Source organism: Muscardinus avellanarius, assembly GCF_963383645.1.
Source record: "Muscardinus avellanarius genome assembly, chromosome: 8".
NCBI lineage: Eukaryota > Metazoa > Chordata > Mammalia > Rodentia > Gliridae > Muscardinus > Muscardinus avellanarius.
The window spans coordinates 78,526,757-78,544,511 of NC_137794.1; the positions used below are offsets into that span (position 1 = coordinate 78,526,757).

The 17,755-nt window shown below is 37.0% G+C and overlaps 1 protein-coding gene across 1 annotated transcript in view; it reads left to right on the forward strand.

The window, feature by feature from the left end:
- RNF217 (ring finger protein 217) overlaps positions 1-16,636 on the forward strand; it is a gene marked incomplete at both ends in the record, with an annotated part of 125,766 nt that extends 109,130 nt beyond the window's left edge. The window contains 3 exons of the mRNA XM_080700117.1: positions 10,806-11,007; positions 15,154-15,225; positions 16,563-16,636. Of these exons, the coding sequence (XP_080556243.1) occupies positions 10,806-11,007; positions 15,154-15,225; positions 16,563-16,636 (348 nt within the window). The remainder of the gene's footprint in view (positions 1-10,805; positions 11,008-15,153; positions 15,226-16,562) is intronic.
- Positions 16,637-17,755: the final 1,119 nt, after the last annotated feature.

Genomic DNA, 17,755 nt, shown 5'->3' on the forward strand with positions numbered 1-17,755 from the left:
CATGCAGCATTGAGAAACTTGGGTCTTATCCTCCAGACTCTGGGGCCTTGAAAAGTTATAAGCAGGAGAATAATGGTGTCATATTTGCATTTTAAGTTGATCACTGTTGATTGTATGGAGGTGGTTATAAATATCTAGAAGCAAAAAAAGACAATGTTAAGCTATATGAACTATCAAAGGGCTGGAGAAGAGGATTTGATCAATATCTTGGGGCTAAAACTATGTGACCTCAATGACTGGCTGGACAGGAAACTAAAAAGAGGATAACCATGCAGCTATTTATCTTGAATGCAGAGATGAATGGTGATATTACATACTAAAGAAATAGTGGAGACAACCTCATTTTATTGTATTGTTGTTGGGATGGAGGGCCATGGAAGCATGACTTTGATTTTGCTTATTTGTCTTTGAAATGGCTACAAAGCATGTAGATGTATGTATATGACTAGTAAATGCTTGCTGCTTGAGCCTGAAGCTTAGGAGCCTAGTCCACAGTGGAAAACCAGAAGCCAGATCCAGTAGAGAAAAGTTGAAGCCATTTGAATGTGAAGAGATCACCCAAAAAAATGAGCAAAGTAGTGGATATGGGTGAAAATAAGTGATAGTGAAAGAAGAACCTCAGAGGAATAAGAGGAGAACTTGGGGAAAGGATGTCGCTGAAGCAAGAGTACAGCAAAAGTCAGGAAGGGGGCTGTGGCCGGCTGATTAAATGATAATGAGAAGTGCAATAAGATAAAGATTAAAAGTGTGGTCCTTGGATTTGGCACTCAGTGGGTCATGGGTAATACTGTTCCTTTAACAAGTATTTATTGAGAACATGCTGTATGTCAGGACTTGTGCAAGATCCTTTAATGGAAGAATGAAAAAAATATTTATGATCTTGACTCTTGTAATTTTTATAGATGGGATATCAGAGGGTTTGGACAGAGGGATACAGATAAGGAGTTTTAGAATATAAATTGAGAAATGCCTTGATAGGGTTGGTACAGAAAGCTCCTTAACTCAAGGATACTGTGCCATGAAAATGCTGTGCTTGGAATGCTCTCCCTCCCCGCAGGCCCCTTAACTGGTGAACTGCTACTTGTCCTTCATTTCTCAGATTATATATGGCTTCCTTAGAGAAACCCCTTCTGACCTTGACACCAAATCAAATACCATTTTCATACCTTCTACTTTTTCCTTCATGACATTTGTTAGAACTTGAGCATATATTTATTAGTACAACTTACTGTTTGTCCACAGTTTATAAGATCCTGAAGGGCAGAAGTCCTGTAAGATTTTATCATTGAACTAAGTATATTTGAGTGAAATAATTAGGGAATGAATGAGAGACAGCTAGATGTCCCCAGAACACGGAATTGTGATCAGCTAAGGAGAAACTGAAACGTGAGTTAAGAACCATGGATGTAGAATATTCTTTTAAACATTTGTTAAGAATGAAGGGTGAGGGATAGTCGCTGGTGAAAGGGTCTTGCGTATTAAACAAAAGATTTATTAGGATGGAGGTGTGAAATTACAAAGGTTAAGAGGTAAAGATGAATAGGAAGGAGGAGAAAACTGGCACCGACAGATTTCTGGGGACATGGGGGCCAGAGGCAAGGGAAGTGGAGTAAAGCAGAAGGAAGAGATGAGGAACTAATTTGTAGTTCAGCTCTTCCCTGGAGAGCAAGAATCAGTGCACCATGGACTACTTTCTGCTGAAAGGAATTTCTGTCATCACAGAGGAATCATACAATTTAACTTAAAGCATACCTGAAATTTTCTGTAAAAGTAAATGAAGACCTAGCATCCATGAGGTCTTGGCTTCAAGCCACAGCACAGCCAAAAAAGAGGGGTGGGGGGAATAAAAACTAGCACATTGAAAACTGAGTAAAAAACATAGTAGGAAATACCAAATCATTTGAAATCAATATTTCATTTGAACCTGGTGTGATGGCATGTGGCTGTAGATCCAACTACTTGGGAGGGGAGGCCAAGGCAGGAGGATTATTTCAGTCTACAAGTTGGAGACCAGCCTGGACAGTCAAATGAGACCCTGTCCCTCTCTCTGCCAATAAAAAAAGCACAAACTTTATTTTTCACAACATGGTATACCATGATAAAGACAAGCACTTTTAATTCATTTGTGTTTTTTTGTTTATTGTTTTATTTTTATTTTTTGTTTGTTTGTTTGTTTTGTGGTACTGGGGATGAACCCAGAGGCATTCTACCTCCAATCGACACCCCCAGCCTATTTTTTTATTCTTTATTTTGAAACAGGGTCTAACTGGGTTGCAAAGGTCATGTGGGTTTTTTTTTTTCCTGATCATTATCCCCAAATAGTCAGCTATTACACCCAGTCCTTGACATTGTCTGTTGACTCCCTAACCTGACAATTAAGTATTTAATTTATTTATTTATCCTCTCTTTTCTTCCAATTTTTACATTATTATTTTACTTCTTACTTTGGTTATTTATAATAATATACTTAAGCATCAGGACTATGGTCTAACAATTTAAAATGGTATACAAAGGCATTATCCCTCCCGCTATCCCTACCATGTCTCCCTGACTCTCATTTTCTAAGCTGTAACTTTATTTCTGTGCTGCCAAATTTAGTAAAATTAGCATTCTTTTCTATTTAATACTTATATTTTTTTTTCAAAAAGATGATAGTAAAATTTATAAACTAGCTGAGCATGGTGGCACATGCTTGTAATCCCAGTACTTCGGAGGCTGAGACAGAAGGATCATAGGTTCCAGGACATCCTCAGCAACTTAGCAAGACTCTGTTTCCAAAAAATAAAAATTTACCAGCTGGGGCATAGCATGGAGGCAGAATTCTCTCTGTTTAATTTCTACCAAAAATAAAATAAAATACAATTGCACATTTACATAATCAAGAACAATTATTGCCCCAGTACTTGGGAGGCTAAGACAGGAGGATCACAAGTCCTCTGACAGCCTTAGCTATTTAGTGAGGCTCTCTGCAATTTAGTGAGACCCTGCTTCAAAGATAAAGAATAAAAATAGGATGAGGGTGTAGCTTGGAGGTAGGATGCCCCTGGGTTCCATCCAGAGTACCTCAAAATAAAAAAGAGGATATTATTGTGAAACTAGTATTACATTTATTTTTATGAGATTTTAACTTTCAAAAAAAAGTATTCTTGTTCTTTGCTCATTACCAATTTCTCAATCATGCCATATATTTTTTATAATTTATATTTGAAACATTTATGCCCTTTATTCTGTTTTCCCTGGAAATTTTATTGTTTCTTTTTCCCTTGGTGAGAGTAGAAATACCTACTTTGTCATGTTAATTAATATCTAGCTCCTCAGAAATTTTATTACTTGGTGTATACTTCATGATATTTTGAAGATACCCTTGAGACTGAGTTCCTATTCTAAATTGGACTTAATCTTTTTCAGTTATTCTCTGGGATTTCTTGGACCATTTTTTGTATGTAGTAACATTGTTCTTTCTTGAATTTCATTTTCTTTAATGCGAGTTATAGCTTCAGAAAAGGTCTAGAGGAGTCAGATTCTGGAAGATATATTTATTATTTATTATTTTTGTAGCACTGAGGATTGAGCCTAGGAACAGTCTACCCCTAACCTCTACCCCCAGCTCTTGTTTATTTTTGAGATATAGTCTCATAAGATTGTTGAGGCTGGCTTCCAACTTGTGGTCCTCTTGTCTCAGGATGTATACTATTTTTTTGTAATTGGACAAGAATTCTAGCTTCATAGTATTTCAGTCAGCTTTTTAAAGCCTTTATCTATAGGTCTGTGGTTTTTTGTTTTAGTTTTTATGGTACTGGAGAGTAAACCCAAGGACATTCTCACTCTAAGCTATGCCTCCAGCCCTATTTTATTATTTGGGTTTTGAAACAGGATCTCACTAGGTTGCTGAGAGTTTCACTGTGTTGCTGAGGCTGTGATCCTCCTGTCTCAGACTTCAAAGTACTGGACTTACAGGCTTGCACCTCTACACCCGTATAAGTCCATGTTTTTAAATTTTCTGTGTTTAAAAGTTTGAACAGTGACTTTAGTAAAGTACTGAGCATAGCTTATGAGATTTTTAACTTTACTCATAATTGTTGCTTATAATTCATTCTTCCATCCGTCAGAAATAACAGAGAAGTACATGAATAGTAATATTTTTAAAGAAAGAGTTTAGTATTCTCTTAGAGTATAGGGTTTCTTGGTGATTTTATTTCTTGCTTAATAAAATAAGCCTCCATTTCTTTGCAAAAGTGAAGATTAAATACTTATATATGATTGCTAATTGTGAAATAATCAAATATTTAATAGTCCATTTATTATTATTATTATTATTATTATTATTATTATTATTATTCTACCTTTTGATTAAGTGGAACTTTTATAAAAATTAAAAGCTGAATTCCACTTCTATGTTTTAGATTCTGTGTTGGCATTTTATGCGGTACTGGGGATGGAACCCAAGGGCATTCTACCGCTGAGCTACACGCCCAGTCATATCTCTGATTCTTTATTTTGAAACAAGATTTGCGAAGGACCTCACTAAGTACCTGAGGCTGACTGCGAACTTGGATCCTCCTGTCTCAGCCTCCCAAATCCTGGGATTACAAGCATGTGCCCCCACGCCCAGCTTGTGTGTTGGCATTTTAGTGAACTACATATAAAAAAAACTTGAGGAAGACTGGTGCTATTTTACTTAGGTATTGTTCTGTATATAATTGTTAATATTTTATTATAGGTCTTGATCATGGGCACAGAAATTATCTGTTTTGTCATTTGTGTCTACTATAACTTGGTTTAATGCCAAGCTCTTATTAAGAAAATATATAGAATATTCTGAACATTTCCTGACTTTAAGCGGAGAGGTATAAGCTGCATTTGGCATATAAATACCCAATTTCTTAAACAGCCACTCTTATTTGTTACAAACGGAGAGGGGAGAAAACTGTTAGTAATAACAAATTAAATAATGTTTGTAAGTGCTGAGGGTATAGCTCATTGGTAGAGTGCTGCCTAGCATGTAAGGCCCTGGGTTCTAGAAAAAGAAGGGAAAGGAAAAAGAAGACAAAATTTGTAGTTTATGAGTTCTCAGTTTAATCTAATGAAGTAGGACAATATAGTCTGTTTCCATTTCTTAAGAAAAAACAGAATTTGCTAGATTATAGCCACTTGAGTGATTAGTTTTTTTGTTGTTTTGGTTTGGTTTTGTGGTACTGGGGATTGAACCCAGAGGCATTCTACCTCTGAGCTACATCCTCAGCCCTATTTTATTTTTATTTTGAAACAGGGTCTCGCTAGCTTGGTGATTCTCAGTACTTGCTGGGGCTGTCTTCAAACCTCTTATTCTTCCTGTCTCTTCTTCCCAAATAGTGGGATTATAAGCATGCCACTCTGCCAGGCTGATGAGTTCTTTTTGTTTTGTTTCATTTTACCAGAGCTAAACTGATGAATGTTTTGAAGCTCTAATGAAAAATAAAGACAGCTTCACTGGGAGAAGAAATGAACTTTATGTAAACAGAATTTTAATCTTCTGTCTTAAGCTTTGTGTTTCAAAAACAAAGATGGCATTGTCCCAATGTGCCCTTTAAAGATACACTAGCATATGAAATCTATTGCCCCCTGTGTGTCAGGAATTCAAAATTGCAACTTGTTTAGATGTGAAAAGTATTGACTTCTGTTGCACATGAATTTGCATTGTGTTTTTTCATTTCTTGTTAATATTTATAATTATTTGTACATAATCAAGATATATCCACAGTAGTACTACAGAAAAGCATTGTGTATTTGAGAATTGGGAAATTATGGTACCATTTTCCATTCTTAATCCTTTCCTTTATGTGTATACTCTCTTTAAATCAACCTGTAGAACCATATAATGCTGCGGTGTACGAAACATTCTCCTCAGAACTTACAGTAAGTTTTGAGGTAAATGTACTATCAGTCTCAAGTTTAACTTATAAGAGCAAACTTCCTAGCTAGGCATGGTGCACACACTTCTAATCCCAGTAATTGGGGGCTGAGATAGGAGGATCACTGGCAGCTTCAGCAACTTAGCATGACCCTGTTTCAAAATTAAAAAATAAAAAGGGCTTGAGGTGTAGCTTGGAGGTTGGGCATTTTGGGGTTCAATTCCCAGTAACAAAGGAGGAGGAGGAGGAGGAGGAGGAGGAGGAGGAGGCGGCGGCGGCGGCGGCGGCGGCGGCGGCGGCGGCAAGTTTTCTAGGAGGGAGATGAAGAGGAAAGAAAGAAAAAGTGTTCTGTCAAGAAAGTTCTGATGACATTTGGAAGAAATAACATGAACTCAGAGAGTATGAAAAACAAGCAGAAAATCTCAGATGTTCTGTGTACTGGGAGAATAGCCACGTTTGTCTCGTACTCTCCAGCGTAAAGATTATACTGTTGGTTAGCAAAGGTCAATCCTGTGATTGACCATCTGCTTTTACTTTTGTGTTCACAGGAAGAGGCTACCTAGCATAGTAATCAGACTTGGACTCAAGTCTTTCTCCAGTTACTAGAATTGTCTCTCAGGTACTTTTCTGAGCTCTGGTTAGGCATAAGCATGCCAGTCTCAGTGAAGTTATGAAGCTTTAAATTGCTAATCTTTTACCATGCTTGGCACAAAATGGGCTCTAAGCAAATATTTGGCCTCTTCCCTTTATAGGTCACCTATGACACGGCTATGTTATCAGGAAGTTCATTAAGTTGTATTATCTCCATTTTAATATCAAATACAACATACAGTCAAAAAGTTGAGTATAAGATGTTTTGCCTCACAGCACTTACCCCCTCCAATGTGTTTTTTTAGCACCCAGATGGTTAAGGAAGGATCAAATATGGTTCAAGGGTTCTGGACAGCTAGGCCTTTGTCATACCTTACTGCCCTCTACTGTGCTAGATAGCGACAGTCTCGTAGTAAACTTACATAAACAGGAAAAGTGCTGGTTTATCAGGAATTTAAAGAGCTTAAGCTTCAGAGACCCTCACCTGCACAAGCCCCTTTTTAGGTTGTGTATTTTCTTTTTGTAATTATAATCTTTTTTAAAAGTAGGACCCTTAAATTAAATAACCAACAGACCTAATAAGACTTGGATTCACTATCACTGAATCATAATTTAAAGGGAAAAAACTTTAATAAGACTATAAAAGCATAAGGTGGGCCAGTGGGTGGGGGGATGGTGCTGCACACCTGTAATCCCAGTACTTGGAAAGTTGAGACAGGAGGATTGTGCGTTTGTAGCCAGCCTCGGCAATTTAATGAGGCCTTTCATAATTTTGTGAGCTCCTGTTTCAAAATAAAAAATAAAATGGAAGGAAGGTGGGAGGGAGGACGGGAGAAAAGAAGAAAATAAAAAAAAATAGATAAAGTGGCCAAGCTTCATTATTATTTCCCAAATCATGCTTCGTTAGTAATTTGTGAGCACAGAGGCTCATATGCCCTTGGCCATAAACCCACCCTTACCTATCTGGTATGTCCTTTCTAGTCTAGTATGAGCCCAAGAAAGGGAGAGTGGGGACCATCTGGCAAAGAAGGGATTTGCAGTTATTACTCAAGTATTTGACATCTTAGATTTTAGGGAGGGATAGAGGTGGAGGAGTAGATGAGGACCACCTTTACACTGATCTGACTCAGTGTAACTGGCTGATCAGTGGACTGAGAACTGTACATATATGTTATCATGTTTTATATAGCATGGGAAGGAACATCATCAAAATTGAGGCTCAGGAGACATAAAGTGGCTTGTTTTCAGCAGCTAGTCTGGCTGGAACTGAAACACAGGCCCCGTGAAGTCAAAGATTATGTTTTTTCTGCCTCCAAAACAGTGAGGCTCACCTGCCATGAGTTAGTCAACCACTGGGAGAGAGTAGACATTTAACCTACAAAGAGTTCTGACTACCTGAAGTCTTGGCACTCACTTGGTGGACTTCTTTCTTGGTTCATTCATTTATCCATGGATTTAAGTGCTTGCCTGTGAATTGTGTTTTTCATCTCTCAACCCTTTAATTCCACTTTTCATAGAGATCTCTTTTTTCTAGAGGATTTTATCCCACCTCTACAATCACTGACTGGCTTTTCAGAAATGCTGTTACAACTACACTTCTGCCAATTTAGCGAACTCCATTGTATACTAGGAGAAGGAGAGCATAATTTTTTTCAAGGCAATATTTTATTTTTTTTATTTTTTTATTTTAACAATTTTTATTGAACATAAATAGTATACATTTAAACTATATTTGGTGCCCTCTCCCCCCCACCCCCATTTTCCCTTCCCCCCTCCCACCAATGGTTGTCCAGGTTAACCATGTCATATTCATAATTTTACACATGTTCAGATGTAGACCCTCATAATCAAGATCAACCTTCCTCCTCTCCTATCTTTCCATTCAAACTTTGCTGATATTTCCCCTCCATTATCTGGAGTCCCACTGGTATCCTCTGTGTTTCCTAGTTTGGGAACACAGAGGAAACATATGTACCTTCTCCTGTGCTTGGCTGATCTCACTTAATATAATATTCTCCAGGGCTTTCCATCTTCTTGCAAATGATATAATTTTGTTCTTCTTTATGGCTGAATAGAATTCCATTGTGTGTATTTCCCAAAGTTTTGCTATCCATTCATCTGTTGATGGAGATCTGGGTTGGTTCCATATTTTGGCTATTACGAATTGTGCTGCTATGAACATAGGTATGCATATGTTGCTGTATTTCTCTGAATTCAACCCCTTTGGAAAGATACCCAGGAGTGGTATAGCTGGATCATAGGGTGGATCTATTCCCACCTTTCGTAGGAATCTCCACACAGATCTCCCTAGTGGCTGAACTAGTTTGCATTCCCACCAACAGTGTAAAAGAGTTCCTCTTTCCCCACATCCTCGCCAGCATTTGTTGTTGTTTGATTTCTTTATGCTTGTCACTCTGACTGGGGTTAGATGGAATCTCATTGTAGTTTTGATTCGCATCTCCCTGATGGCCAGTGATGAAGAACATCTTTTCATGTATCTATTGGCCCTTTGTATCTCTTCTTTTGTGAAGTGTCTATTTAGTTCATTTGCCCATTTCTTGATTGGGTTGTTTGTTTTGCTAGTGTAGATAGAGTCTTTTGTGCTCTTTGTATATTCTGGATATTAGCCCCCTATCCGAATGGTGGCTGGTAAAGATTCTTTCCCATTCTGTAGGCTTCCTCTTTAGGTTATTGATAGTATCCTTTGATTAGAAGAAACTTTTTAGTTTAATGCTATCCTACTTGTTTATTCTTGCTTTAATTTCCTGAGCTTTGGAGGTTTTGTTGAGAAAGTTACTGCCTGTGCCAATATGTTGTAGTGTTGAACCTATGCTTAGAAGGAGAGCATAATTTTTAATGAGATATGTCAAGGTATAGATTGTAGCCAAGGTTTCACTGAACAAGAGTCAGACAACCCATGGAGGATTTGATTCTTGTGATAATTGTGAAGTTCCTCAATGCATTGTGACATCTACTGACACACAAATCCCAAAGCAACATCATAGATAGAAGCTTAATAAAAATTGTAATGGGAACATTTGAAATAATTTCTAAGCAAAGAATTTGTATGTGTCCATACATATACATATATGTATATAAACATATATAATGAAAAGAATCAAGTACCTTCATTGCAAATATATATTGAGTGAAAATATAACTTGAATGCAGTAAATACCTAATCTATAGTGAAATAGGAAGAATATTTTTAGTTGATTGATTTCATTTTAGTACCAGTAAGATTAGGCAGTATAATTAAATTGTTTCTTTTGTTAAATGATGTTAAATAATATTTTCTTTTATGATTATTAACCTACCAGTATTCATATATTAGAATGAAAGACAGCTCCAGTTTATATACAATACCTGTGAGGACTCTGGGTAGAGCATCCAATGCTATCTCAGAAAGCAATATCTTGATTATAATAAGGCCTAGGTGGCTGCAGGATGGGTATATGGTGGACAACCCAAGAATAAAACCCTCATTACAGTATGGGTGACACTATGGTTATCTGTAACTTGACTACAATGATAGAGAAAGGCCCTTAGTCACACAGAGGGCATTGTGCACATAGTCCTGTGAATAATGTATTTACAAATTTTATTCAAATTCAAAACTAAGTATATATTGCAAATACATGGATATCTGCTATCATTTCCCTCATCAAAGAAATTTCTGTTACTCAATATTTATTCACAGGAGTTTTATGTAATCCCTTTTTAAGAAATACTCTTCCATTTCTTCTTACTCTCTTGAGTGACCTTGTTCTTGCTCATCATACTATAAACAAAATAGACTTTCAGAGCATTTTAAATCAACTCTTGACTATTCCATTTAGATGAGTGTCTGGAAAAACAAATGAATCTACTCTGGAATGTGTTTGTTTTATTTTGGTCAAATATAAGCTAACAACCTGAGTACCTAAAATGTCAAGATTTGCAGACATAAAAATGCTTGGTAAAACTTGGTAAAAATCTTGGAGGGTGTTATTATGAACAAATTGATCACCTTAGAAATACCACATGGAACTTATTTTTTACATTTGTAAGTATTGCTCCATAAAATTTTCAGATTTTACTATTTAAAAACTTTAGCCAGGCGTGGTGGCGCACGCTTGTAATCCCCGCGCTTGGGAGGCGGAGACAGGAGGATCACGCAGGTTCGAAGCCAGCCGTGCTGGCGTAAGAGACCCTGTTTCAAAAATATAAAATAGGTCTGGGAGTGTAGCCCGGAGGTAGAAGGGCTTCCAGGAACCCCAGTACCACCAAAAAAAAAAAAAAAAAAAAACTTTAATAAGCTTTCCTTCTCTTTCTCTGATACAGATTCACATCCAGAGAACTGAAGGATGTGACCATATGACCTGTTCACAATGTAACACTAATTTTTGTTATCGATGTGGGGAGAGATACCGCCAGCTCCGGTTTTTTGGAGACCACACATCAAACCTCAGTATATTTGGATGCAAATATCGCTACCTCCCAGAGAGACCTCATTTAAGGAGATTAGTGCGAGGGTCCGTCTGTGGTGAGTATCTGAGATGTTTGTGAGAGTCTTCTCTGGCAATGAAGTAATGATAATAGAATGATAATAGTAATGATAATAGAACCTAATTCTATTCTGTGCACTTGTTATGTGGCAGATATTCTAGTAGGGCTGTAACCCAAAGCAGGAGAACATTTTCTCATTCTTTGTGATCAACATTGAAAACTTAGCTCTGTGCAATGGCGTACATCTGTAGTCCTAGCTAACTGGAAGACTGAAACATGAAACTTGCTTAAGCCCATGAATTTGAGGCCATCCTGGGCAGCATAGCAAGAATGTTCACAAAACAAAACATAATGAAAAAACAAAAATGCCAACAATGAAAACCTAAATTTGTTAATAGACACTAGTTACATGAGTTAAGCAGATTTTGTTTAAAATGTGCATTATTGATGACCTTCAGAAATCTGACATGCTTAGCCCCGGCTTTTTTTTGCCATCCTGGGGATTGAACCCAGAGACATTCGACCTCTAAGCCACACCTCCAGCCCTATTTTTTATTCTTTATTTTGAACAAAGTCACACTGAGTTGTGGAGGGCCTCACTAAGTAGCTGAGGCTGGCCAAGAACCTGTGATCCTCCTCTCTCAGCCTCCCAAGTACTAGGATTACAGTTGTGTGCCACCAGGCCTGGCTGTGCTTAGTCTTTTAAAATTCCAAAACTCATTGTAAGATACTTGGTGAACAGTATCTAGCAGCATGTCTTATACACACCTTCTATTCAGAACGCTGTAACTGGAGTTCCATCATATCTCTATCATTGATGGCATTGTATATGTTTCTCTAGTGTATAAAAAATTAAAATCTAATATTTAATGAAATGACTATCAAATCCTCATTACGCAGAGGCCCGAGTATAATTACCTATATATAAACATTTTATAGATTGAGTTTTTATCCTCTTTTTCCTTGATAGCACACGACCTCATCTACAACCTCTACACATGCATACAAACATTAACTGATACCTGCTGTAATTAGATCACCATGGCTTAAAGTCACCACCATGGATGGCAGTGTTCTGACTTAATCAGTATTCTTCTGTTAGCTCCCTACACCCCTACGAAGTATCTACCATGAAATTTCTTCTTTTCTTCACTGTGTCGAATTCCATTCTTTTTTGCTCTGGCAGTCTTCCTTATATATAGACAGTACTTTTCAACATTTTCCATACTTCCCCTTTTCTACTACTTTTGTCAAGTTACTTCATAAAAATCTCTCTGTAACTGTCCTTAGCCACTTCATTACTATTCTAAGTCACTCCCTTCTCTGAAATCACAATGACCAATTAGAAAGCTAGTGCTATACATGATAGAATTTTGTTAGGTAAAAGAACACATATAGCTGAGCATGGTGGTGCACCCTTGTAATCCCCGCGCTTGGGAGGCAGAGACAGGAGGATCGCACAGATTCGAAGCCAGCCTTGCTGGCTTAAGAGACCCTGTTCCAAATAAAAATATTAAAAAACATAGGTCTGAGCGTGTAGCCCGGAGGTAGAAGGGTTTCCAGTAACCCCAGTACCACCAAAAAAAAAAAAAAGAACACAAATATTAAAATGCACTTTGACATATAGAAATCATTGCTAACATTGTCTAAAATCTTACATCATCACTATAAAAATACCCTTTCTTCCTTCCATGATCACTATAAAAATACCTATCCTAAGTTTTTTGGGTTTGTTTGTTTGTTTGTTTGCAGTACTGGGAATGGAATCCAGGGGCATTCTACCTCCGAGATACACCGCCAGCCCTATTTTTTATTCTTTTATTTTTTTGAAACAAGGTCTCACTGAGTTGCAAAGGACCTCACTAAGACTAAGTAGCTGAGGCTGTCCATGAACTGCGATCCTCCTGTCTCAGCCTCCCAAATACTAGGGTTACAAACATGAGCCACCATGCCTGGCTCTGTCTAAGTTTTATTTATTTATTTATTTATTTATTTATTTATTTATTTATTTATAATGGTACTGGGGGTGGAACCCAGAGGCTTTCTACCTCCGGGCTATACTTCCAGATCTATTTTTCATATTTTATTTGGAAACAGGGTCTCACTAAGTTGCTGAGAGCCTCACTAAGCTGAGGCTGGCTTCGAACCTGTGAGATCCCCCTGTCTCAGCCTCCCAAGCACAGGGATTACAAGCATGTGCCACCATGCCCGGCTAAGTTTTAATCAAACAATTTTTCTGAGCCAAGAGCAACCAATAGTTAACTAGTTTTTTAAATTTTTCAGTTTTTTATTTGCTTGTGTAGTAAGCATAATTATATAGTCTATATTCACTTGTTAGTCATATAGATTTTAGGGATACCTAAGGAATATAATCCCTATTTATACTGTAATTCCGTGAGAGAAAAATGATTGCAAATTTAGCTTTGAGTTGTAATCTAGTTGTAAGTTTATATGCAGAGAACAACCCCAAAATAACACTTTCTATATTCCACATGGTTAGGTCTTTGCTATTTCTATACCATTTTGGATTTTATTGTGGCAAGGTGTTTCCTTCCACTTATTTTAAATAATCTTTGCTCTAACCACTCATTTTTCTTTTTTGTTTTATGTTTAGACACTCTTAGTGAGAGAAGTTATTTTCTATATTATTTTTCCAGTAATGCTTTGGATATATCTCTTTGGGTCTTCTATTTCTTGCCTGAATGGCTCTAGAAACCTCTTCTGAATCCAAAATTGGGTCAAGTTATCTTGCAGCCTATAAAATGTTCCCTGAGATGAGAGCCCCATAGATGTTGCCAGTGGGGAAATATTTTCTCTGTTTTGTTCTGTTTCTCATTAAAAACATTATGGTCAGTTTTCTGTAAATGGTTTTATTTTGGATCTGCTACTTGTGTGTGTGCATACATATGTATGTATGTGTGTACATGCAGCCAAGTCAAGATAAACCTGAAAAAACAGAGAGCAGCTGGCTTAAGAGAAGTTCTCTCTGTACATGTAGTTTTTCCACCAGCACAGCTGCCTCTAACTGCTATTGACTATAACTTCAGTGGAAGGGTCTCTACCTCTCTTATCACCATGAAGTTGGGAAAACTTACCACCTTGCAACTCATAACATTACTTCCTGCCGTATAAGAGATGAAAGGTGACTTCCAGGTAAATCCTTCCATCCACTGGCCTTGTGCGATGCATCCTCGCTCACTCTCTCAGCCTTGGATGTCTTCCAAGAGAGGACAGAGGCAGAGAGGGCCCCATCACTCAGCTGTGTCATTCTACTGACTTCCTGTGTTCCTGCCTTATCTCTTGCTGCATTTATATTGTGCTGCCATATAGCTGTGCCACATGCTTTAAGGTTATTTTATTATTATAAAATAATAATTACTAGGCTCTTTGTGTGTGTGCCAGTTTCTTGCAAAGTTAGAGGGATTTCTATTGTGGATTCTGTGCTGTGTTTACATATGACTAAAGTAATTATTATATTGATCAATTATTCATTTAGGCTGATCCTGCCAAGTGTGGCATCCCTACCAGCATTTAGTATTTTTTTTATTTTATAAGTGCTTCCTTTTCAAATTGGTTAAATGATTGACTTGAATACTTCTAGAATTATTTATTTTTCTTGGCAATTTTCTCTAACAGTGGTCTTGCAACATCTCATTAGTCATCCATTCCATTAGGTGTTCAGATTATTAATTTTCTTGGGTCGCAGGAAGTAAAATGAACCACTATATTTAGATGCAGTCTTAGGTAAAAGCTCTCTCTAGTCCCAGCTTTCTGTTTTGTGAGCTAACTGCCTGCCAATTTATAATGTGTCAGTCCTTTTCAATCTCTCATCATCTTGAAAACTGGAAATGGAAAAGAACTAAAGAAAAATACAAAGATGAATGACTTGGTAGAAAAAAAGTGAGCTAGTCACGTTGGGTTGTTGTTGTTGTTGCTATACAAAATAAATGATTTGTGATACATGTGCCCAGGACTTTAGCAGTGTTATCTGCATAAATTCAGGGATGACCTTGCTCATTTATAGCTGTTCTACACCTGATATATTTCTTAGAGAAATACTGCCTTAGTGTTATAATCATACTTCTTAAAAATAACATATGCTAAGATATTTAAAAGCATGGCTGTAATTATTTGCTAATTTAACTTGCAGACTCTTTAAATTATTTTGCCTTTTGTTTTCCAGCTGGAAAATTATTTGTTGCACCTCTAATCCTGGTCTTGGGATTAGCCCTAGGGGCCATAGCAGTTGTAATTGGTAAGAAACATTTAACATATCTGAGAGTAGAATTCTCTGATGACATAGAGATGATGTGTACACTTAATGAAGTGAAATCAATCATTAAGTTATTAATGATTTCTGTCCCATGCCTGTATTAGACAGCGATTTGGCATGACATTTATAAATTTAGAGGAGCATGTTTTCTACAGGATGTATTGTGTGACTCTTTCTCAACCTATGAACTATAAAACATCATTAGCCAACTCTTAATGCCAGTGTTAAATAATTTTAGTGAAGTAGGTCTAGAGAACTAGACTCAGATTTCTGAGTTCAGGTTGGAGCACCACAGAAAAGAGGCTCTGGTACATCCCTATGTGCTTCATCTGGTCCAGTAAAAGTGGCCTTGAGTAAAAAAGAAACCTTCAATGTAAAGAGGAACATGTCCTCAACATATACATAAGCATGGGTAAATAGAAAACCTATCAATTATTTGTGTAGCTTAATTCATATGAGTATATTAAAACATGTACTTAAAAGCAATAGTTTTCAGACTTCAGCATACTTTAGAAAAACCAGAAGGACTGGATAAAACACAGACTGCTGGTTCTTACCTGAAATTTCTGGCTCAGTATTAAAGCCTATGGATTTGTATTTCTAAATTGTTTGTAGATCATGTTTATACTGCTGGTCCATAAGACTGCGCTTTAAATTCATTGCTTTAGAGAATTGTATATTAAACACTATGGATAAAGGCTGCTTTCTTTAGTGATTTGTTCCATATAGTAGGTGGGTAGATGGGACTTTTTTATTTGCTAAATAAAATTATTTTTCTTATGTAAATTCTATGTAGCAAGTAATGTATGTGTAGGACAGATAGAATTATAAGACATCAGACATGTAAGTGCTAGCAGTGAGTCAGAACTCTATCAAGTAGTTATCATTATCTCCATCTTACAATTGAGTCAATCACGGCTCACTAGGACCTCACAAATTATAAAATTGGGAATAAAACCTGACATTTGGCTCCACAGCCACTATTCTTAAGGTGCTATACTGCCTAAACCTCAAGTGAGAATATCAAAGTGTGCACATGATAGGATTTCAGGTTTGATACTTTGGTAGAAAATATTATTCTCTATTTAAACTGTATCATTAATGGCATTTAAAAGGAGAGAGAGCTAAAGGGAAATAAAAGTGAAGTCTTATAAAAAAAATAAATGCATCTTCTCATAGTCGAGGTATCTTCCTTCTTTCCATGTCCATGAATTGCTAAATAATGATTATTTGCAAAGATTTTGCTAGTAAGTAAAAGTGAAAATTTCAGATACACCTAAATGCATCTCCCCCTAATTATCTTTATTTTTTATCTCTAGGTTTATTTGTATTTCCTATCTATTGCCTTTGTAAAAAACAGAGAAAACGATCACGGACAGGTATGCATTGGTAAAGCACAGGTGATTTCACCTAACTAAGCTGTTCCAGTAGGAGCTGTGCAGGATTGCACACCATCTGTGAGTCACCTGCTGAGAAGCTGAGAGGAACCTTCTGCCATCCTGTCTCCCCATGGCTCTCTGCAGGCCACAAGCCTCTAGCTACGGTGCACTCCCAACATGGCATCCTGTCCTTTCCCTAAACAAATTGCTGCTTTTTAAAGAAACGGTCACTTTCATAAACTAGAAACGTATGTATCATAACCCCAACCTTTGTGTTTCTTGGAAGAAAATATTTTCATTAGGAACTGGTTATCCTTGGAATCGTTCTGAGGACGCTTCTCCTGAGCACTGCTTGGACTGTCTTTAAACCCTGAACCTCCCTCCAGCCTATCTGTGAGACTCAGTGTGAATAGCTGAAGTCTTACCTGTCCCAACAAGCAAGGCCACTTTCCAGAAGGTACAAGTTCACTGAATGCACCTGTTTTCATCTGTGGCTCCAGCAGTCTAATTCCTTCTTCCTTCAGATGCTGTCTTTGCGAAAAATCTCAGTGCCCAAAAGGAAACTAATGAAACTAAATTAATGAGATGAATCGTGTGTTAATGAAGTGTGTATGTGTAGGGATGTGAATGTGTGCGTATGTATATATTAAAACTAGGCCAAATCACCTTGTGCTTATCTATTTCCATGCCTCTACACTATTTTTCCACATTTTGATATACCTATTTAGAGATGATGGTTCCTTTGTGGGCATAATTTGACAACATATTGAATTAAAGTCAATATAGACAACAGGCTATTTTGATGTTGACCCTTTCTATTTTATACTCTCTCTTTCTCTCTCTGATACACACACAGGAATTTGTGCAATGTTGTCGTAAAGTGTATCAAGCTTTGTAAATGGACAAACCTGTTAGGATGACTTCAGAAATATTCCAAGAAAGACCCAAATATTGTCTTTTCAGTTTTCTTATATTCTGGCATAAAAGCTTCATTCTATGGATAAATCCTTCATGTGAAATCATTTAATCCAAAGGACAAGTGTGCTGAAAAGAGAACTGCTTAAGTATTTCAACAAATTCCTATTCCACTAATTTTTAAATTACCAACTTGTAATTATAGATAATTCTGCTTT